Raw genomic sequence first — 23,004 nt, 5'->3', positions numbered from 1 at the left:
GTTTGTTAAAGGCAAATCATGTCTAACAAACCTGATAAGAGTTTTTTGATGAAGTAACAGAGAGGGTGGATGAAGGTGGAGCAGTTGATGTAGTTTATATAGTTTTTCAAAAGGCGTTTGATAAAGTGCCACATAATAATAATCCTTGCATTTGATATAGCGCTTTTCACGTCGGGAGGACGTCCCAAAACGCTTCACAGAACACACTGTAAAGTGAATTGACTGTATATTTGTGGGCGAACACGGCAGCCAATTGCGCACAGCAATGTCCCACATTGAAAATGACCAATTTATTATTGTTTTGGAGGGATTATTATTAGGCTCTGTGTGGAGCAAGGTTTCGCCCTCTGCCTGGAATTGAACTCAGGTCTCTCGCTTGCAAAGCGAGTGCTCTAACCACTGAGCTGCAGGACACTGATCTAAGAGACTTGTAAGCAAAACAGAAGTCCACGGTATTAAAGAGACAGTGGCAGCGGATATAGAACTGTGTGGGAGACAGAAAGCAGAGTGGTGGTGAACGGTTGTTTTTCTGACTGGAGGGAAGTGTGTAGTGGTGTCTCTCCCCCAGGGGTCAGTATTGGGACCACTGCTGTTTTTAATCTATATAAATGACCTGGACTTGGGTGCAGGGAGTACAATTTCCAAGTTTGCAGATGATACTAAGCTGGAAATGTAGTAAACAGTGAGGAGGATAGTCACAGACTGCAAATGGCCATAGACAGACTGGTAACACGGGCAGACACGTGGCAGATGAAGTTTAATGTGGAGAAATGTGAAGTGATGTATTTTGGGAGGAAGAATGAGGAGAGGCGATATAAGCTGATGGTACAATCTTAAAGGGGGTGAAGGAACAGAGAGACCTGGGGGTCATATAAGTAAATCTTTGAAGGTGACAGAACAGGCAGATAAAGCTGTTAAAAAGCAAACGGGATACTGGGCTTTACAAATAGAGGCATAGAAATCAAAAGTCAGGAAGTTATGATGAACCTTTATAAAATGCTGTTAGGCCTCAGCGAGAGACTGTGTTCAGTTCTTGATACCACACTTTAGAAAGGATGTCAAGGCATTGGAGAGGGTGCGAAGGAGATTGACCAAGATGGCACCAGGAATGAGGGACTTCAGTTATCAGGAGAGGCTGTAGACGCTCGGATTATTCTCCTTGGAGCAGAGAAGGTTAAGAGGAGACTTCTAATAGAAGTTTTCAAAATTATGAGAGGATTCGACAGGGTGAACAAGGAGAAACTATTTCCACTGGCGGGTGGGTGGGTAACCCGAGGACACCGCTTTAAAATAGTTGTTAAAAGAAAAAGGGGAGGTGAGGAGACATTTTTTCACACAGCGAGTTGTTGGGATCTGGAATGCATCGCCTGAAAGGGCAATGGAAGCCGATTCGATAATAACGTTTAAGAGAAAAGTAGATAATTAGTTAGGGAGGACAAGATTGCAGGGCTCTGGGGAGAGCGCGGGGAGTGGGATTGAATTGGACAGCTCTTTTTAAAGAGCTGACCCAGACACGATGGCCTGAATGGCCTCCTTCTGTGCTGTAAAATTCTGATTCTACCCACCTCGCTCTCTCTCTTGTCATCCGTTTCCATCTGCCTGTCTGGCTCTGTCAGTCTCTTTCTCCTTCAGCTGAGACATTAAACCTTCAGGTCCGGTTAAAGATCCCACAATACTATTCAAGAAGGCAGTTTCTTATGACTGACAATTCCCCAAATAAAATTGATTTACTCCGTGGCTGTTTGTGGGACACTGCTGTGTGCAAATTGGCTTCCCATATTTCACCCACTAAACTCAGTCACTCCACTTTGCAGTATATCCTGTGAAGCGCTTTGAGACATCGTGACAATGATGAAGTGCTATATCAAATGCAAGGATTATTATTATTATCTAATGACCGGTTTGTCTTTGAACCTGCTTTTGGTCATCTTTCCCCTCCATCCACAACTCGGGATGCCAGGCCAGGAATGTGAATCATCTTGGGACTTGTCCCGCCTCGAATTCAAGATCCTCATCCTCACCTACAAGGCCATTCACGGCCTTGCTCTCTCCTACCTCTCCGACCTACTATCCCCCTACTTACCTACCCTTCACTCTCTGGCAGCTCCCGACCTCTCCGACCTCCTCACTCCACCACCCGGCGCCTCCACTCAACTGGCACCGGCCTCCTGCTCGTCCCTCGCACCCTCCGCCCCACCATCAGAGGTCGCGCTTTCAGTCACTACACCCCGAAACTCTGGAACACTCTCCCTCAATCCCTCCCCCTTGCCCACTCTTTCCAGTCCCGTCTGAAAACCTTCCCCTTCGACCGTGCATACAGCCCCCTCCACCAGCCCTCCCCCACACCGTATGTTCTGTGAAGCGCTTTGAGACGTCTTGAAGACGTCATAAGGTGCTATATCAATATATGTATACTATATATAAAAATTGCTACTTCCCTATTTAAAAAAACAGTCCCAAATGATTAAACCATAGTCCATTAAAAGTTAAAATTTAATCACTTAAAAGTATCAAAATGCTTATAAACAACAGACATTTGAAACCCTTTTATTGAAAAAAAATCTGTTTACAGGAATAAAATTCTAATACATTCAAAGGGCTCAAGAATTCTCATAATGCTGACATTTGCAAAAAATTAGAAAATAATCATCTTTCATACGTGTTGCAGGTTTGTGCACCGCGGCCATTTCCCCCCGATGTAAAAAAAAATCAGGAACTCGCTGTACAGTATAAATTAAATCATTGGTTCCACTGCAGATAATACCGGCACTTGTTGCGCCTGTTATTTACTCAAAGCATACTCAAGAATTTATTTTAGTAACATGAAACATTCGCAGATGCAACAACAACAACAAAATTCCATTTATAGAGCGCCTTTCACGTCGGGAGGACGTCCCGAGGCGCTGGACAGTTGGGTCGGGACCCGAGCATTGGGGGGAAATGGTCAGGGTGAGGGGAGGGAAGGGAGGGAGCGAGGAGGGGGTAGAGAGTCGAGAGGGGAGCTGAAGGCACGGTCAAAGATGTATGCAAGAAAAGAAAAAGGGAAGTGCATTCAAAGGGTTTTTGGGGGTAGTTGATTTCTAAGCGGATGAGGAGCAGGGGTGGGAGGGAATTCAGAAAAATCTACACACAATAACTGCTTCAGCACGATCCTTTCAGATACCTTGTGCGAACCACTAAAATCTAGGCGGTAACTCCCAAACAATTGGAGACATCACACAAGTGAAGGTTGAAGCCCCAAACTGTAATGAGTTTTCGGTCTGGTTGCTGCAGCCATCTAAATATTTCCTCCAAACGCGATAATTTTTGTGTCCGGGCATGGAGGGGAGGGGGGGGTGGAGATGATTCAGTGAAACCAAACCAGTATAACCAGCAGAACATACCATTTGCTGCAACCAATTCTCCTGCTCTCAAAATGTATTTCAGTAAACAAATAACCACATTTTTCTTTGTATAAATAGGACAAAGTGAGCATACTTTAAAGCTGAGTAATTAATTACACCTTGCTATCATATTTGGCTCCCAAACCCCAGCTCGGTTGCAAAGCCAGCCTCCAGGCATGAAAGGAGCTATTGTATAAATGTAAATTTGTAATTGTATATTCCATCTCTTCACCATTAATGTTCACCGTGCGTAGGATAAAAAAAAATGCTAATTCACATTAGCCCGTGTGCGACTTTATAGAAAAAAAGGTTTCCAAAGACCTTGTGCAGTTCTTTCCCACATCATCCTTTATTTAGAGATAAGTAAGGAAGCTAAATATTTTCAAGAACGTGCAGACCTCATAACTTAAATAATAAGTACACATCGTTCAAGAAAGGAGCCATTTGGATTAAAATTCAAATAAAAAAAAATACTGGGAGAGTTTTTTTGTTAACTATTTAAAAACAATAGTGCAGTTAGCCTACAAAAAAAGGTTCACTCATTATGAGCAAGGTGTCACAAAGCCAAACATGTATCTGGAAGGATTTGCGTGCTACTGTAAATATTGCAAAATGAGCATAAAATGCAACCTACCGGATAATCTAGAAGATTATGTTCTCAAAGGTGAGAGAGCCTATGTGCATTAAATGTTTCATACAAGTCTCATTGTTACAACGTTTATACGTACAATACTGAGAGTAGAGAATAAGGATTGTCAAAAGATTAACTACTTACTGATGTACTATTTTTATCCCATTTTTGTAATGGAAGACGGTTGAGTTGCATAAAAGTAAAAAGCATAATTTTCCCCCCGGGCTCAGGCAAACAAACTCACCAATGAATATATTTATAAAATGCAGAAATTCCATAGAGTTTAACTGCATCTCTTCTCCACGATCAGTTAACTTTTTTCAAGAAACCTCTGCGTCATGGTAACTCAAGGCAGAGCTAACTCGATAATTAAATCCCATTAGGGTTTTACGTCAGAGAGAGAGAGACCTTCGAAGACTTGATAAAGCGCTATATCAAATGCAAAGATTATTATTATTATCAGTTCTATTAATAGTATTGTGCTTTTTAGCCTTAAGGGCGTTACTAAATTAATCTGACTAGTCTTTTTTGTTACCAGAAGCTGTTGGATGAACTATGGAGATACAAGTTCCCCTTTCATTTTTTTTTAAAAAAAGGACATTGCAGGATTTCAGTTTACTTTAGTGAGTCTATCCTAGTAGACATCTTATTCGATTAACAGCTCAAATTACAGGGTGTGAATGTCTCACAGAGACTGATACTCATCCTTTAAAGGCACATCCCAAACACAGAGCTTATAGAGTATCCTACCAGCCTGAGTACAACGGATTTTATATCAATTTAAATTTAAAAAAACTTAATTGTGAATAACACAAGAAAGCAACAAAAATCCGGTCACTGCGCCTGGAAATGAAGAGAACACCTCTGTTCCAGCTCAACTGTAGCTTCAGTCAAGCTTCACAATCCGAACGAAGTATGCAGAGAAAATACGTCCTTGGAATAGAAAGTCGTGTATTCACTCTTCCAAATGGTCGTCAAGGACATTTGCACAAGTTCATTTGTTACAGTAGTAGAACAACAGGGTAGTACAACACTGCTGGGGCTGGAAACCCTGGCAAGGTCACTGTGGGCAGGTGACAAAGGTATGCGTCCCTGAGAGCAAGCGAGACGAAACGGAAGGACAAATAGCACCTTCCAGTGAGTCGCTGCCTTTAGGAAGATGTTGGTAAGAAGCAACAGCAGATGCAAGTTTACAAATTGATGTAAAAGAGGTCACCTTTGACATGCAATGCTCACCTCGGATGCCGGTTTTGCGGTTGCTTCAAGCTGTGTGTGTGTGTGTGTGTGTGTGTGTGGTGGGGGGAGGGGGGGAAGCAAATTATACAGAGACAGTTTTTTTAAAAAAAATACATTAAAGCATTTTTGATCTAAGGAAAAAAATATCTTTCAGAACATTGTCATGGAAGCGTATTGTCGTTGAATTTGTAAACTCTTTAAGATTTGCCAGAAGTCTTTTATCGGTAAGATTTACTTAGACGGCCGGATTGGCTGTGTTCAAGATGCAGCATCAGACTTATCAAACAAAACAGAAGTGCTTCATGATGCATTGGCTGTCAGTACCTGATCCAAAATCTCATCGACAACATTGCTGTCATAGTTTATCTGCTCCAAGTCCAGTCCGGGTACAATATTGAGCAGTAGCTGCCCTATATTGATCCTCAGAGCGCGGAGTATTACACTGCAAAACACATGAGACGTTAGTTAAAAACAACACCTGTGGCATTGGTCAATACGTGAAACTCGTAACATGCAACATTAGACTGTTTATATCACAGGTGTCACCTGTGCCGGCTCTTTGGAAGAGCTACCCAATCAGTCCCCACTCTCTTCCCCCCTCTCTTTTCCCATATCTTTCCAAATGTTTCCTCTTAAAATATCATTCTAATTCTCTTCTGAAAGTTGTTATTGAATCTGTTTCCACCACCCTTTCAGGCAGTGTATTCCAGACCATAACAACTCTCTGGGTAAAAAAAAAGAAAAATTTCTCCTCATCGCAGTCAAAGGACGTCAATGTTTCCGTTGCTGTGTCACACAGACTCGGGTAGATATAACATGGAACTCCATCAATGCGCAGAACCTTAAAGTCTCAGCATAATTCTTGCAGTACCTGGTTGGCTGTTACCATTTCCCACAGGGTTTATTATCCACATATAATCTGAAAGGACTACTGAATTTATACTAATTAGTGTAACTTCAAGGGCAATCGTGTTCTGTTCGCCAGGTATAAAAAACTAGTGTCTGAACATCTCAATTAATGGTCGGGAGGAGAGCTTTGACTCCACTCTCAGAACCAAGTAACTGAAAGCAGTAGCTGTCCAACATTGGTGATGGAAGGTGAAAGGATTATCTAATAATCCTAGTGGAGTCCTGTAGCTCAGTGGTTAGAGCACTCGCTTTGCAAGCGAGAGACCTGAGTTCAATTCCAGGCAGAGGGCGAAACCTTGGGCAAGTTTCCTTACTCCACACAGAGCCTAATAATAATCCCTCCAAAACCAAAAACAATAATAAAATTGGTCATTTTCAATCTACGACTGTTTGTGGGACATTGCTGTGCGCAATTGGCTGCCGCGTTCGCCCACAAATATACAGTCAATTCACTTTACAGTGTGTTCTGTAAAGCGCTTTGGGACGTCCTCCCGAAAAGCGCTATATCAAATGCAAGGATTATTATTATTATTATTAATAGTTCAATGCATTCGCTGGAAGGAACAATTAAATATGTAGATTAATTTAAAAACAAACCCAATTTTTTTTTAAAAACACACACACACAATTACCTGGGGTCTTCCGAAAGGTTGCTCTGTGCTTTGATTGCTTCATCCTTTAAACGTTTCACTTCTTCGGAAAGATTTTCAGATTGTGATTTCATCGCCTCAGTCTCTCTTTGTAAATTTTCAACCTTGGCAGGAGAGGGAGGGCGGAGGAAACAATATTTTGAAAAGATTTCCTCCAGGAGCAACAACAACTGAGAATTCCAAGCTTCCCACCTACACATGGATATCCCAGCGATAGACGGTTGGAAGGGAACGCGCTCTCTCTCTCTCTCTCTCTCTCCCTGGAGGGATGCACCCTGCTTACCTAATTCCAGAAGACATTAGGCACAGGTCGGCAAGAGCCAAGACTTGGGGGCCCCAGAGTGTGCGTTGGGGTAACTGATGGGAGTTGAATCAGCTAAAACCACATAACTTGCTATTGATGTCGCTGTCTGGCCTGCTATCCCACTGCTTGTCCAGTTAGGAACCACCCTCCCCGTTAGGGCTTTGGTTTGCGGGGTTAAACAAGAGCTAAATGGAGATTGATTCTCTGTTACAGGTTTGAGCTTACTACATACAGAGGACAGGTGACGTAAACGTACACAGAAAATCAATCTGCAACTTTTAATATCAGAATTTTAAAGCTTCTATTTTGGATTCTCTTCCAAGACAATTGGGTTTAGCTAATGTTCAAAATGGAAATTAAAGGGAAAGGAAAACAGATTCTAATGACCTTAAAATAGCACAAGTATTTTTTTTGAAATATCTGAACTTCAAAGCGCAAGGGGAGCAACCCGGAAATTGTTTCTCATGAAATTATTTGTGCTAATCATCCCAACTTGCAGCCAAAGCTCATAATGAAAGGCTGAAATGTAGGTGAAAATGCAATACAAATGGTGATGGCTGGGTGCTATGAAGTGCAGTTTTACAAAACTGTACAATAATAATCCTTGACTTTGATATAGTGCCTTATCACGTCTTTGAGACGTCTTAAATCGCTTCACAGAATATACTGTAAAGTGAATTGACTGTATATTTTGTGGGCAAAACGCAGCATCAAATTGCGCACAGCAGCGTCCCACAAACACTCGTGAATAAATAATTTTTTTGAAGGAATTATTACCCCCGGAAAAGCGATCTGCCAATCGATTAACAACCGGGTTCCTACTTACTGCTGGGTAAACGGAAGCGTGTGGGGTAAAGAAATTTGCCCAACGTTTCGCCCTGGCTGGGAATCAAACCCAGGACTTTTGCCTGCGAGGCGAGTGCTCGCCTCTAACCACTGAGCTACAGGACTCCACATATATTTTGTATGAGTACTCACTTCTGCTTTGTATTGATCTCTCTCGGATGTACAGCCGTCCAGTTGTCGGAACATGTCATCCAGCTGTAAAATAAGCTCATCTTCCTCCCCCTTAATCACAGGTTCACTTTTCTCACCCGTGGAAAATTCTGTCTTCAGGTTCTCTAGAGCCTCACACTTCTCGGTTAGTCTCTTGATTTCCTTTATTGCCAATTCGTATCGGCTTGTCTGCTCCTCAGTGGGTAGTCGACAAAAGTGGTTCACTTCCTCTGCTTGGTCCCCATTGATCACAAACTCAGATGAAGTCCTTTGATGGCAGGTCTCCTTTTTCACGTGGCTCGTACTTTGTTCGGCCAGCTGTTTTTCCAGTCGTTCCAATTGCCTTTGCAACAGCTCACTTTTGGCCTTATAACGGTCTCTCTCTTCAACTGTGCAGCGAAAGGTGTCGTTCTTCAGTTGCTCCTGTTCGCTCCTGTTATCAGCGTTCTTTTCGAGGCCCTCCGAATTCGGGTGGTTTCGCGCTTCCTCATTATCACCAGGATTGAGGTTATTGGAAGAGACTTCTTCTTTAACGGAGACGGTCGAGTTCTCAGTCTGCGTGCCTGAAGATTTCTGCTCTGAGCTGTTGGTCACCACCTGGACATCACTATCGTACTGATCATCTGTTACAAAGCCAGTCTGATCTGTACTTTCCCTTTGCTCAACCTTCACTCTGGACAAGTCGAGAGATAATTTGGGTCGCGGAGTGCTTCTTTCATCAAGGATGATTAAATCGTCCTCGCCACTTGTTGTACAGTCCACGATTTCTTCATTTGCAGAGGTGGATAGATTCCTTCCTTCGTCCACCTTCAGTCGTTTTGAGCTCGGACTTGGAGCTTCAAACATAATCTTCCGTTTGGTGCTGTTTAAAGAAACAGAATATTATTTTCGTCACGTGTATCAATCACCAGAGAGAGCTGGTTGGAAATTAATCTGAAGCACTAGTTGGGAGATGAGGGTGAAATAGGGTGGGGGAGGCGGGGGAGAAAGAGAAAAAAACACATTAGGAAATGGATTTAAAATCCAAAGTGGATTTATTTTAGTATCGCATAAGAAGTCACCAATCAGGAGTATTAATCAGGTGGAAGAAGAACTCATTCCTATTAATTCTTCTCACTGTTCTATATTTTTGCTTGATCTGAATTACCATTGGAGTTCCACAAGGGTCTGTTTTGGGACCTCTTTTGTTTAATGTTTTTTTAGAAATGATCTGGATCTAGGAGTCGCAAGCAGAGTGGCTAGGTTTGCAGATGACATAAAGCTAATGAAGATGGTAGATTGCGAAGCTGAACAACATAGGTTACTGGAGGATTTGAACTTAATAGTCTTGTAGCTCAGTGGTTAGAGCACTCGCTTTGCAAGTGAGAGACCTGAGTTCAATTCCAGGCAGGTCAGGACGAAACCTTGGGCAAGTTTCCTTACTCCACACAGAGCCTAATAATAATCCCTCCAAAAACAAAAAAATAATAAATTGGTCATTTTCAATCCACGACTGTTTGTGGGACACTGGCGCCGCGTTCGCCCACAAATATACAGTCAATTCACTTTACAGCATATTCTATGAAGAGCTTTGAAATGTCGAGAAGGTGTGAAAAGCGCTATATCAAATGCAAGGATCATTATAATAATAATCCTTGCATTTGATATAGCGCTTTTCACATCTTCGAGATCACAGAATATACTGTAAATGACTGTATATTCGTGGGTGAAACGCGATAGCCAATTGCGCACAGCAGTGTCCCACAAACAGTCGTGGATTGAGTGACCAAATTATTATTATTATAAACATACTTGGGAATTGGGCAGATCGGTGGCAGATGAAATTCATTGTGGAGCAATGTAAAGTTCTTCACATGAGGACAAAAAAAATCTTGGAAAGATCTATTATTTGAACAGAAGGAAAATAATATGTATAGAAAATGAAAAGGACCTGGGGGCCCTGATTGACAATAAATTGAAGCTCTCCCAACAATGCCCTGTGGCAGTGAGTAAAGCAAACCAGATGTTGGGATGTATCAAAAGATCAATAGCAGCCGAAATAGTGGGGTAATCCCGCCACTGTATAAATCATTGGTGAGACCATACTTAGATACTGTGTACAGTTCTGGTCGCCGCAGTACAAAAAGGATAATGGAGAAATCCAGAAGATACAGAGGAGGGCAACCAAAATGATTGAGGGAACGGAGGGACTGGACTATGAGGAGCGACTCTAAATGAATTGGACATGTTCACACTGCGAAAGAGAAGATTGAGAGGCAATAAGATTGCTGTCTTTATGATTCTAAAGGGGCAAAGCAATATAGATCATGTCGGGCTGCTTCAACTTGTCCAGAATAGGAAAACCTGAGGACATGGCCTGCGATTGAAGGCGGGTAAATTCAGAACGAATCTAAGCAAACACTATTTCAGTGAGCGAATAGTGAACCTGTGGAACAGGGAGCCCGTTGAAGCAAGAAATGTTGATTCTTTCAAACACAGATACTTTTGTTAGGGAATAACATTGTGGGACATGTCGAGAAGGCGAATGTGGAAGGCGAATTAGATGAACCTTGTTCCTGTGAACGATCAATTTTATTTTGGGGTATTGTTGGAAATTTCTCTTTCCAAACAGTGCAACGGGATCTTTAACAATCATTTGAACAGCACCTCGGTTTAATGTCTCATCTGAAAGATGTCTCATCTATAAGATAGCACCTCCAACAATGCAGCACTACCCAGTACTGCAATGGAGTGTTAACGTAGACTACATGGGTTTTAAGTTCCTACATGGGACTTGACCTAAAGCCTTCTGGCTCAGAGACAAGAGTGCCAGTGACTGAATCAGGCTGAGTCAGTGTGGACAACAACATATTACACTGGTATAATGCCCTTCACGCCAGAAAGGCGTCCCATGGCACTGGACAGTCAGGGTTTTTGGAACCGAGCTGGGAGTTGGGGTTAGGAGGGGTATATTATTGGCGAGACGCAGCAGCCAACTGTGCACAGAAGTAGGAGTTCAGGAATACCGAGACCTAACAAGTGTCATTAGACCCAGGTCTCAAGATTCTGTTTGTTGATGAGCGTTACTATGACATGAATAGCAACCTAAAAACCTTAGAACACTCACCTTGGACAGTCAGCAGACAGCGATTTGACATCCACAATTTGAAGACTGCTCACAGGAGAATTTGAATTAGCAGTTGACGTTGTTGCTGTGTCGTCATTAATCTCCAACCCCAGACTCCCGTCAACCACCAACGTCGGGGGTCTCACGGTCGTAGAATTCACTTGAACGTTCTGCAACACACCACAAATTTATTTTAATTTCTGTTCCAAACATTAACAAAAAGAAATTGCAAATTAAATGTTTAATCAAGAATTTATGGCACGCGTGGTTCGGATTATTCAAGGTCATTTGACACTGTAAACATTAAAGCCCTTTCAAATATTCAAGTCGCTTTTCTAAAAACAAATTTTTCTTTGAGACGTCCAGAAGATGTGAAAAGCACTGTATCAAATGCAAGGATTATTATTATTTGCTTAACTCATTCACTGAAATTTATATAATCCTATTGTTGATTTATATAATCCTATACGCCTCAAAGCGTTTCACAGTAAAGTGAATTGACTGTATATTTTATGCTTAGAAGGAGGCAGCCAATTACACACAGCAGCGTCCAACAAACAGTCGTGGATTCAGTGACAAAACCGTTATTTTTTGAAGAAGACACCATTTTGGTTAATGGTTAAAAATTATGATGATGTAGGCTAGGAAAATGTCAGGATGACTTGTTTATCACAGCTGAAGGTTGTTGAAGATATTTTCCATAATTTATGTCTTAATTGAACGTTGCATTAAGAATGAGGTAGTTGGATGAGGTTTTCCCATAACAAATTCATGTTTTAATTAGTGGTGTGTTAAAGATATTTTCTATAATAATCCATGTTTTCATATAATAATTGGTGGTTTTAATTGTGGTGAAGCAAATGTTTTTGTCTTCGGGATAAAAATCCGTCAGACTTGGACTGTTCCATTGTTTCACCAACTCGTTTACTCCAGCAAATTCAGGGAGGAGGAAAACTGCAGAAATTGCAGAACGTCTGAATTTGTTTGAAAAGTAACGGGACGAGAAAAATAACAACGTATAACAACTGTCGAGTAAAGTAACAGCTTAACTGTACACCGCTAAAGATTCAACTTTGACTTAGTACCCAACGAACCCAAGCAAGAGGTTTCTGGTCGGAAGCAAGATACTTTTCATTGATAGAGTCTTTTGCCTGCTGTTCAGGAATTGTACCAACTGACTCCATCAAAGAAGCAAAGATTTGTATGGTTTATGGACTGAGCAATTATCAATTTATTTACTAAAATACGAACATTTACATATGTGATGAACTTGATTTGCTGTATTGTGATAATTGAACTAAGCAATTTTACATTTCTTATGAAAAGAAATTTTCAAAGCATGAGTTGCTGAGTGGGCTTTGGTTCCTCTGTTCTCGGGTCCTTTACTAAAAGTTGGCTGAGCAGAATAAGTCGGTCTTATTCTGTCCATTGCCCAGAACCCAACAGCGCCTTTGGTCACTCTCCAACCACCACCGTTCTTGCCTTCCATCCCTCCTAATCCCAACCCACAGCTCAGCTGCACATTCTTGACTGTCCAGCATTTTGGGACGTTGCAAATGGAACTTGTTGCTCTTATACACCCTTTCCTTTTCCCAATGCCAAACTATCCCAAATATTCCAATACTACTTGGTGACAAACTTGCACAAAATATTGCTCAGTAGCAACATCTGGAATACTCTCTCGGGTGTGTACTGAAAACCAATTCTTCCTTTGACCAGAAACTGGAGATATGCTTCTAGGAAAAAGATGTTGAGCTTGAGGTCTCTTTGCACTAGAAAGTTTTAGGCTTATTACGTGGGTTGAGTGTACGATGCATTTTTCACACAGCAATTTGAAGGACAATGAATAAAGTTGACCTTACATTACTTTTTTTAAAATATTTCACAAAACAACTCACCTTTGCCTGAAGTCTCCGCTGCAATAAAGCCTGTTCTTTCCGAAGAGATTCAGCTTCCCGAGATATCTTTTTTATGATGTTCTGGAGATCAGCATTTTGTTGTGCATCAAACTGGCAATCAGAAACACGAGAAAGGGGAAGGGTTATGTGCTTGACAACGGAAAGTCATAATGGACTCTACCTCGATGGCGGTGTGAGGAGTCTGGTTCCTGAGCCAGGCGGGTCTGCGAGGCACTAATGATGACAGACCAGTGAGCCTGGCTTGTAAACTAGACTTGGGAGTTACAGATTCTTCCCACTCTACTCCAATCAACTATGGGGTTTGAACATTAACCGATAAATTGATCGTGGTGTTGGAAAGAGGATATGAATTTACCAGATTTGCTGGTCCATTACTTTTTGGAGTCCTTGCTGTGATATTTATAATATATATATACACACACACACACACATTAAATGTGATATATATGTGCATTCTCCCACAAAATACACTTTACAATATATTCTGTGAAGCACTTTTTCGAAACTTCTTGACGACATGGAAGGCTCTATGTCAAATGCAAGAAGTAATATTACTATTTTGAATACTCAATTATTTCAATATAGATTTGGAAAATTTAGACTTAAAATAGAAATGGGAGGTGTTTTGCCATGAATAATTGAATGTAACTAAGTGAGAGCAATTTACATTTATAAAGCACTCTTCACGTTGGAACGCTGGTTCAGTTAGAAAAAAACATGTGGAAATAAAAGTTTGTTGGGCCTCAGAACATATTAGGGAAGTGTTCAAATCATTTCAAACTGGCTTGTTAATATTACCTGCTGCCGCTTTTTCTCCTCCTCAAGTTCCTGCTCTTTACGTTGAAGTTGTTCCTCCAAGTGCTTCTGTCAAGAGAGATTAAGATCAGAATTTTCTAGGGTAAAAGACAGGCAGGGCGGTGCTGGGGGTGTGCTATATTGTCAGTCCTTTGGATGACACATTAAACCAAGGTCCCATTTGCCTGTTCAGGACCTTAAAGACCCTATGCCACTATTCAATTAGAGAAGGAAATTTCTCCTGGTGTCCTAAGCCTTCACATATAATATAATAATAATCCTTACATTTGATAAGATGCAGTATATCAAATGAAAAGATTATTTATTACATACTTAGAAGAATAAATTGAGCAAAGAGACATTTTGTTATTCTTCTGCAATCCTCTTCATCAGCACTTGGTAAATTGAATCTGCAAACAAATTGTCCTTGGAATACTAATTTGTTTTATGATTTCTGATTTTTAGATGTAGTATGGAGTATGTCTTGGGTTCGTTTGCCAATGATCAAATCCCAAAGTAATAATAATAATCCTTGCATTTGATATAGTACCTTATCACGTCTTCAAGACATCTCAAAGGATATACTGTAAAGTGAATTGACTGTATATTTTGTGGGCGAAGCGCAGCAGCCAACTGCGCACAGCAGTTGCAAGTAAGGATGCAAGTGTTACTTTTAAAGAATTGAATCTTAAATTATTATTGCAATACTCTTGAACAGATCTTAAGTTGACCTGCCTGCACATTTGAAGCTTCTCTTACCTGTTTATCTAGATTCAGACTTTTTTGCCGATTCTTCTCACGGTTTTTTTGTTCTCTGGGGGAGTAAAGAGAAGCCATATTAAATGATTTTTTTTAAAACAAACCTGGATACATCCACAAATTACATCCACTTTAACACAATAATAATAATAATCCTTACATTTGATATAGCCCCTTATCGTTGAGATGTCTTAAAAAAATATATACTCTAATGTGAATTGACTGCATATTTTTATGGGCAAAACACGGCAGCCAATCTTGCACAGCAGTGTCCCACAAACAGTTGTTGATTGAGCAACCCAATTTTTTTTCTTACACAAGGGATTATTACCTCCAGAAAGTTATCCGCTAATCGCCTAACAACTGGGTTCCTACTTACTGCTACTAAACAGAGGCACTTAGATAATGTGCGTCACGCCAACTGGCAGGAACTTTTCTCCGACAATCTAGTTCTGGTTTCATCAGTGCCAGCAGGTTGGTGTGATGCATAATCTAGTTACTGGCAGGCTATACAAGTGCAAATTGTTGTTGTTGTGTTGCTCTTTGTAACTTCCTGTTAGGTCTCCCCACTTGAAATGTATTCATCCGGTTGTATTGCATTAGAAAACATTGGGTATGGGTAATAGGATTTTTATATTGAAGACATTTTTCTCCTCCCCTCGCAATCAATTTTTTCTATGACATTCCACGGATGGGGGCAGCCCGTACATCTCTAGCTCAACATTAGGCAACTAGTCTTTAAGGAGCTCAATGTAAGCAAAGTTCAGGATGTCCTGTGTTGAAATGATCAAACCTTGCTAAATTTGTCCCTGTAAGAATTCAAGATCAAAGGATTTTGCACTCCTCAAACTCACATTCAAATCCCTTCACTCCCTGCCATCTCCTTAGCTCTCTGACCTCTTCACCTCCGCTCGACTGGCACTGGCCTCCTATTCGTCCCTCGCACCCTCCACTCCACCATTGGAGGTCGCGCTTTGAGCCACTACACCTCAAAACTCTGGAACACGCTTCCTCAATCCCTCCCCATTGCCCTCTCTCTCCCCTTTTTTAAGTCCTGCCTGAAAACCTTCCTTTTCAACCGTGCTTGCAGCCCCCTCCCCCCTCCCCCAGCTCGGAGTCAGGCTCTGCCACTGTTAAGCGTTCTGCCACGATACCCTGCGTGGAGGGCGCTATATAAGTGCAAGTTGTTGTGGTATACTTTTAAGAATGAGAAAAATATTCTTTACCATTGCAATAAATTATCTTCCTGATATTCACTTTTTGCCAACAAATAACACACGACAACAATTACCTGTGAAGTTGGAGACATTTCGGCGATATATTATTTTAGTTATTACGTATTGTACATGCTTAGAGCACAAGTTTTTCTTTGAACTGCAGAATCGTTCACAACACAAAATACAAACATTTACTCAACCTTAAATGTTCCTAATTTGGACAATAAGTCCATAAGTCTTACACCACCCAAACATTCAGTGAGACAGACTTACTGTTTTTTATATGTTTTTTCATAACTGGGAGTAAATTCAAAAACGTCTTCAGGTTCTTCTGGGACAGTGCAATTCCTAATGAACAATGAATATTCAAAGATTAAAAAAAAGTGAATAAGGATTTTGGTGCAATGAGGCAAAATAGTAACTTTACTTTTTAAACTACAGCCCTAATACATTTAAACTTGTACTTTGTGCAATCTCAAACCAGTCGGTCAACAAGTGCGACATTTTACCAATCTCCTAGAATATTTAAGAATGACATCCAAAATGATGCTGCAAAACTAACATTATTTTGCAAATAAACAATTCAGTACTTCCACACTAAACATCTGATGAAACAACAGCACAAGGTAAAATAAAGGAAAATATTTTAATGGTGAATGTTAGTTATGAGGAATGCTTAACCCGATGTGAAAGACACTATATAAATGTAAAATTGCTGCTATTATTATTTCTTTGTTCCATTTGAAACAGACATAGGATTCAGAAATATTACAGCTACAACGGGTCAATAACAGCTCATGATAAAAATGCTCATTTCCTCTTACCTAAATTGTGGGTCTGGGTTATTGATGCAGAACCATTTATCAGGCAGATTGTCTGAAGTTATACCATCCGGAAGCTTTCTCCATTTCAAACAACTATCGCACTGAACCCAAACCTGATCAGGATCGTTCCTAGAACAACAAAAGATGGTATGCATTTTGCTTTTAACTTGTACAAGAATATGCCAAACTCAAATCCTCAGACGAAATAAATGAATATTTGAATAATGAATAAATAAATGAAATAATGTACATTAATTCATATTCAAAATGCTGAGTTATATGGTTTATACGTCAAATCAGATCCCATCATAAATATTTGCAGAATTTCAAATGTATATTTGTGCCCCAATCCAAAGTGTATGAATTTCCCTCGCCACAGATTGCTAAAAACTGGTAATCAGATTGACAATTTGTGTTTCATCCTTTCACTCATTTTTCTAATCGTTGACTTTATTCTAGGTTTTCCCTTTTCCCTATTGAGTTCCCATTGAAACGATACCCGTTTTGCCAATGATATTTACACCTGACCGTTTTAGAAGATTATCTTGCACCATTTCACGACCCATGAAAAAGATCCACCTAGATGACAAGTAGCGAGACTTGTTTATTTCCCAGATACATTCCCACTAGCTTTAAATTAATCTCTTGGTGGATTCTCTGCAGTTCACCCATGTGGGTGCACATCTAGTGACTTAATTAACTCACCTTGTTTTTAATCATTAACTCCTCTTTCAATTGTCCCCACCCACACCCTTCGAAAGGCTTTGGATTTTCCTCCCATCTAACGTATTTTGGCATCCATGTACCTTTTAAATACAGAGGATGGGAAGGGAATCTCCACTAAGGCTTCTGCTAACTATAAAAGGCTGACGCACACAAAGGTGCCTGAAATGACTAATTTCTCCTCACTGCAATATTCCATTTCAGACTTGGAATTCACTAAGTAAACAGTCATGGATTCTAACAATAGCATTTCTTTTTTTTCAAAGGATCACTGACACGCTGCTTTATACAAAACACACACAAACGTGCATTGAAATGAACCGACTTTTTAAACACTCCTGATAATATTAACCGTACAAGAGAAAACTGCCAAAGTCTGACCCTGTTCAAAGAACTTTCTCCCTACTACAAATATGATCTGGAAGTGCATTCACTCAAGGTGACTGAGTAACACTTCAACAATTCGCCATCTTACACAGAGCTAATTTCGACAAGTGGGCTTCATTGCTGAAATACCCTGAGAAAGAGAGCATAGCCACACAAATACTCACTGTTCATCTTCTACCAGAATAAAGCTCTCTGGATTCTCCTCGTTCCTTTTGTGCTTTTTCTCATACCAGTAATCATTCAGTTTTTGTCCCAGTGCTGCAATTGTTAGTCTTTTTTTGTACAAAAAAAGAGAAAATTTTGAGAAGGCAATTCCGCTTGCAAGAGTATAACATTTGTATTGAATTCAGTCTGATTGCAAAGTTAAGACAACTTGTTGAGAAGGCCACAGAAAATTCATGAGTTTTCAATGCCATTTAAAAGTGAATGCTTTAGTTACTGCTTCAATTGCTCTTTTGGAATATCATTTTGCCAGGAGTAATAATTCCTTAAAAAAAATAGTTTGGTCACAAAATCCACGACTGTTTGTGGGACACTGTTGTGTACAATTGGTTGCCACGTTTCTCCCACACTCAATTCACTTACAGTATATTCTGTGAAGCGCTTTGAGACGTCTTGAAGACGTGATAAGGCGCTATATCAAATGCAAACATTATTATTGTTGTTAACATACAAAAACTTGCGTCCCAGAGCATTTGACGACGCTGAGCTAGGGGGAGGTGACCGTAGGCACGGTTGAAGAGGAAGATGGGGAAAAATGGGGTAAGGCGGAAGGATTGAGAGAGTGTTCCAGAGTTTCGGGGCGTAATGGCTGAAAGCCCGGCCACCGACAATGGATTGGAGGGAACGAAGGGCAAGCAGGAGACCGGAGCCAGTTGAGCAGAAGGTACGGATAATGGGTTACATCAATCATGATAAATGACATGATATTACCATGGGAATCTGTATCACCAATTCCCCATAAGGCCCACAATCTCAGGTAGTTAGGCAATGATGCAGCAAGTGAGTTCCTTGTAGTAGCTGGCTCATATACAATATTGTCAAGAAAAAATATCATGGCCAACTTGGTGACCTAGGAATGAATGGTGCATGGCCAGCTAGAAAATTTAGCGAAATTAGATAAATCCATAAACTAAATGGATTAGATAAATTCTTGCATTTGATAGAGCACCTTTCAAGTCAGGACATCTAAAAGCACTTCACTGGATATAGTGTAAAGTGTAAGCAAACGTAGCAGCCAATTTGCACACAGCGATCTCCTACAAATGGCCATGAAATGAATGTTCAATTTTACTTGTTGGTGAAAACACCAGGAAAACTTCCTTTCTCTTTGCAAATAGTGCTGTGAGATTTTTAATGTGCACCTGAAAGAAAGTCGGGGAGCTCGGTTTAACGTCTCAACTGAAGGATGGCACTACCAACAATGCAGCGCTCCCCCACCAGTACAATAAATGAACCATAGACATTTACATAGTTCTTTTCACCTAACGTGTCTCAGAGATATTGACAAATGGGAGAACATGGAGAGAAATGTTTTTATGAGGTTCGTGAAGGCAAGGGAAGAGGTACCAAATGGAAGTGGTTTGTGAAAAGGATTCACTGTTGAAGTCAATACTCCCCTTTAACTTTTACTCAATTATAATTCTCCTTTTAGCCTCTCCACTATCTCATGCTATCCTTCAATTCAGTCTATTCTAGTAGCACATTTTGCATTACTTAATGAAAATGAACTCTCTATAATTCAGCTTCAAAGTGTTCCGTCTGCTGGCTAACCAAGAAAAGATTAAACTGGGTCTCACCACAAATAATAATATTCCTTACATTTGATATGGCGCCTTGTCAAGTCTTCAAGGTCTCAAAGTGCTTCAACAGAATATACTTTAAAATGAATTGACTGTATATTTTGTGTGAGAAACGCAGCAGCCAATTGCGCACAGCACAAACAGTCGTGAATTCAGTGACCAATTTTTTTTGAAGGAATTATCACTCCTGGAAAAGCAATCCACCAATCGATTAATGACTGTGTTCCTGCTTACTGCTAGGTAAACAGAAGTGTGTGGAGTAAGTTAAGTTGCCCAACATTTCTCTCTGCTGAGAATCGAACCCAGGTCTCTCTCGCTTGCGAGGCGAGTTTTCTAACCGCTGAGCTACAGTGGAGTCCTGTAGCTCAATGGTTAGAGCACTCGCTTTGCAAGCGAGAGACCTGAGTTCAATTCCAGGCAGAGGGCGAAACCTTGGGCAAGTTTCCTTACTCCACACAGAGCCTAATAATAATCCCTCCAAAACCAAAAACAATAATAAATTGGTCATTTTCAATCTACGACTGTTTGTGGGACATTGCTGTGCGCAATTGGCTGCCGCGTTCACCCACAAATATACAGTCAATTCACTTTAGTGTGTTCTGTGAAGCGCTTTGGGACGTCCTCCCGATGTGAAAAGCGCTATACCAAATGCAAGGATTATTATTATTATTAATAGCCCTAGCCCTAAGACTAGAATTTAAACTCAGGACATGTTAAATATTAAGACCGCAATAACTACCATACAAGGGACTAATAGTTTAACACAGTCTCACAAATGTTTGCCAATATTTTCTTAAAGGTTCCTTTTTTAAAAAAACAAATTCGCTCTAGTACTTATATTTGCGAGGCTCCATTTAGAATATAGTTTGTTTGTATGACTTAATTTTTTTCTATATTATAGACGAGCCATATAAGGCAGGCAGCTGTGTAATTGTAAGGTTAATGCTTCTATCACAAAGTGACCAGACTTATAAAAATAATTGAAATATACAGCTAGAATTCTATTGTTTGTTGAAAATAAAATTGAATACACAGAAGGATGAATTTTCTTTGTGAAAAACAAAGAAAGTCAATGCAAATAAGTGATGCCTGCCCTGGTTCTAATTTCAAAGTGGTCGATGTACATATCTAGTCATGTCAACCAGTAGACATGCAGTGCTTATTGGAATAAATGCACCGTAGGACTGAAAGGCAGTTTGACATGACATCTAATTTTTAAATAATAAATCCAAACATAATACCTAAAATATACAATACCTTTTCTTGATAGATTTGATTTGTTTCTTAAAAACTTTAATCTCAGATATGCTAACTTCATGGACTCAGGATAACATTGCAGGTAAACTTTATAATAGCCCCCATAGTACAAAAATAAGTCAAGTTAGAATTAAATATGTATCCATTAAGGGTTGGTTACCAGAAGAAAAAATATTTTCTCCCCAAGCCAGCTATTTTCAATAACTTATTATATATGTCAGTTCAATCAATCAAAAAAATACTTACAAGACCTTCTTATTCTTTTAGGAAATAACATTATGGGATATAGTACATAGGTAGTTTGGGACATATGTGCATGTGACTGCCAGGAAGGTGGAAGGTGAACTAGATGGACCTTGGTCCTTTTTCGTCTAGCATTTATGCTCTTATGTTAAGACCGTCGGCGTAATTTCTACATGTCAGCCTAGCTCAGTGGTAGCACTATCGCTTCTGAGTCAGAAGGTTATGGATTCAAACCCCACGTCAGGACTCAAAACCATATAGTCTAAGATGACACTCCAATGCGTTGCTGAATGAGACAATAAACCAAGGGCCCATCTGCCTGTTCAGGCGGACGCTAAAAATCCCATTAATTCGAAAAGAGAAGGGAGTTTCTCCCGGTGCCCCGGACAACAATCCCCCAAATAAAAAAATTGGTCATTCACTTCACAACTGTTTGTGGGACGCTGCTGTGCGCCACTGGCTGTTGCTTTTCACCCACAAAATACAGTCAATCCACTTTACAGTACATCCTGTGAAGCGCTTTGAGATGTCTCGACGACGTGACAAGGCACTATAACAGATGCAAGGACTATTACTATTATTATTAATAAGCACTCACAAATTGATTCTGTACACTTTGCAGCAAATATATTCATGCACTGTAGTTATTTAGCATTTGGAAAAAGTACTTTCAATACAACTTTAAGTTACCTGAAGGAGAACAGGAGTTCTGGCCTGAATAGTGACCCTGTACAAAAACTGCTCAGGTTAGTGTCTTATAATCAGCATAGAGTAGGTTAAACTGGAATGGACCAGATAGCTGCCCAAGGATGGGGAACAAAGACAGGAAAGAGTAACTGAATAACAAGTTCATATTAAGACAGTGGGAAGAGACGGAGTTAGGGATATGAGAGACAGCTAGAAGGGGGTGGTATTAGAGTGGTAGGCACAAAACTTAATTACAGCATTGTGATTGGAGCATTATACCTATATATGGAATGTGTGCCAAGTATTCTTTGTTCGAACGACAAGAGTGTGCCTGGACTGTAACCTGTTTGCAGTGCGGTAATAAAGAAGAACTTTTGAAATCTACCTGAAGTCTGAAGGTTATTTTACACTCATAAAGACAGTTTAAGAAGTAACCCAACATTACCTATAGTCATTTGTATAATCAAAATCTTGCTTGTTGTGTGTGGGCTTGAGGAAGTCACATGCAATAACTCCTATGACACCCACTCCCATGTTGTTTGCCTGAAAATAAATAAAATCAAAGGATTCATAGCACTGGTGTTAACATTTCAACTTCTAAACTATGCAAACAGTAAACTGTAAACGTGCTTACCCTGAGCTGACAGCCAACCTTTTCGTAAGCTTTAATGAGTCGGTTCTTGTGGTACATCATTATTCCGTAATGTTCTTTGATTTTGCAGTTGAAGCCAAAGGTTATTTTGATGTTTTTCAACTTCAGATTGGGGTTAAGGAACTTGTGAATCGATTATTTTTAAAAGCAAGTAAAAATACCAAAAGCATGTCAAAAAATCAAACAACTAAAAAATACTTCAGTAAAAAGATACAGAAAACGTTGGTCTGTATAGATCATGCTCAATGTGAGCAAGACTTCTGGAAATAAGCTGTGTTTTGACTTTCTTTCCTCGAATAACGATTTGCATGCGTGGCTTTAAGTATAAAATACTACAATATGCCTGCAAAATGAAATGTTAAAATAGGTTAGCTCATGAACACCGCAGTTCTATTCTGTTAATCACTGCTTGCACAGCCATTTCAACTTAGCAAACAAACAAGATAGTAATAAGATAATTTTCTTAGATATAAACACTGGAATATAAAGAAATAAAGACATCTATCTATTACAGGAACAAGATA

General features: G+C 40.1%; 1 protein-coding gene across 3 annotated transcripts in view; it reads right to left on the bottom strand.

The window, feature by feature from the left end:
* Nucleotides 1–4,198: 4,198 nt before the first annotated feature.
* Nucleotides 4,199–23,004, bottom strand: part of morc3b (MORC family CW-type zinc finger 3b) — a 37,850-nt gene continuing 19,044 nt past the window's right edge. For 2 of the 3 annotated variants that reach the window (XM_007905947.2, XM_007905949.2), the window contains exons 7-19: nucleotides 22,695–22,823; nucleotides 22,463–22,582; nucleotides 22,274–22,371; nucleotides 18,004–18,111; nucleotides 16,730–16,858; nucleotides 16,179–16,253; nucleotides 14,689–14,743; nucleotides 13,933–13,998; nucleotides 13,114–13,224; nucleotides 11,216–11,385; nucleotides 8,092–8,971; nucleotides 6,792–6,913; nucleotides 4,199–5,692 (exon numbers count right to left, since the gene is read on the bottom strand). In XM_007905947.2, the coding sequence (XP_007904138.1) occupies nucleotides 5,551–5,692; nucleotides 6,792–6,913; nucleotides 8,092–8,971; nucleotides 11,216–11,385; nucleotides 13,114–13,224; nucleotides 13,933–13,998; nucleotides 14,689–14,743; nucleotides 16,179–16,253; nucleotides 16,730–16,858; nucleotides 18,004–18,111; nucleotides 22,274–22,371; nucleotides 22,463–22,582; nucleotides 22,695–22,823 (2,205 nt within the window). In that variant the 3' untranslated portion in view covers nucleotides 4,199–5,550. The remainder of the gene's footprint in view (nucleotides 5,693–6,791; nucleotides 6,914–8,091; nucleotides 8,972–11,215; nucleotides 11,386–13,113; nucleotides 13,225–13,932; nucleotides 13,999–14,688; nucleotides 14,744–16,178; nucleotides 16,254–16,729; nucleotides 16,859–18,003; nucleotides 18,112–22,273; nucleotides 22,372–22,462; nucleotides 22,583–22,694; nucleotides 22,824–23,004) is intronic. The other variant, XM_007905948.2, reaches the window with a different exon arrangement.

Source organism: Callorhinchus milii, unplaced genomic scaffold (assembly GCF_018977255.1).
Source record: "Callorhinchus milii isolate IMCB2004 unplaced genomic scaffold, IMCB_Cmil_1.0 Scaffold4, whole genome shotgun sequence".
Lineage (NCBI taxonomy): Eukaryota > Metazoa > Chordata > Chondrichthyes > Chimaeriformes > Callorhinchidae > Callorhinchus > Callorhinchus milii.
Note: the sequence above shows the minus strand (reverse complement) of the source record. Positions and strands in the feature narration are given on the sequence as shown.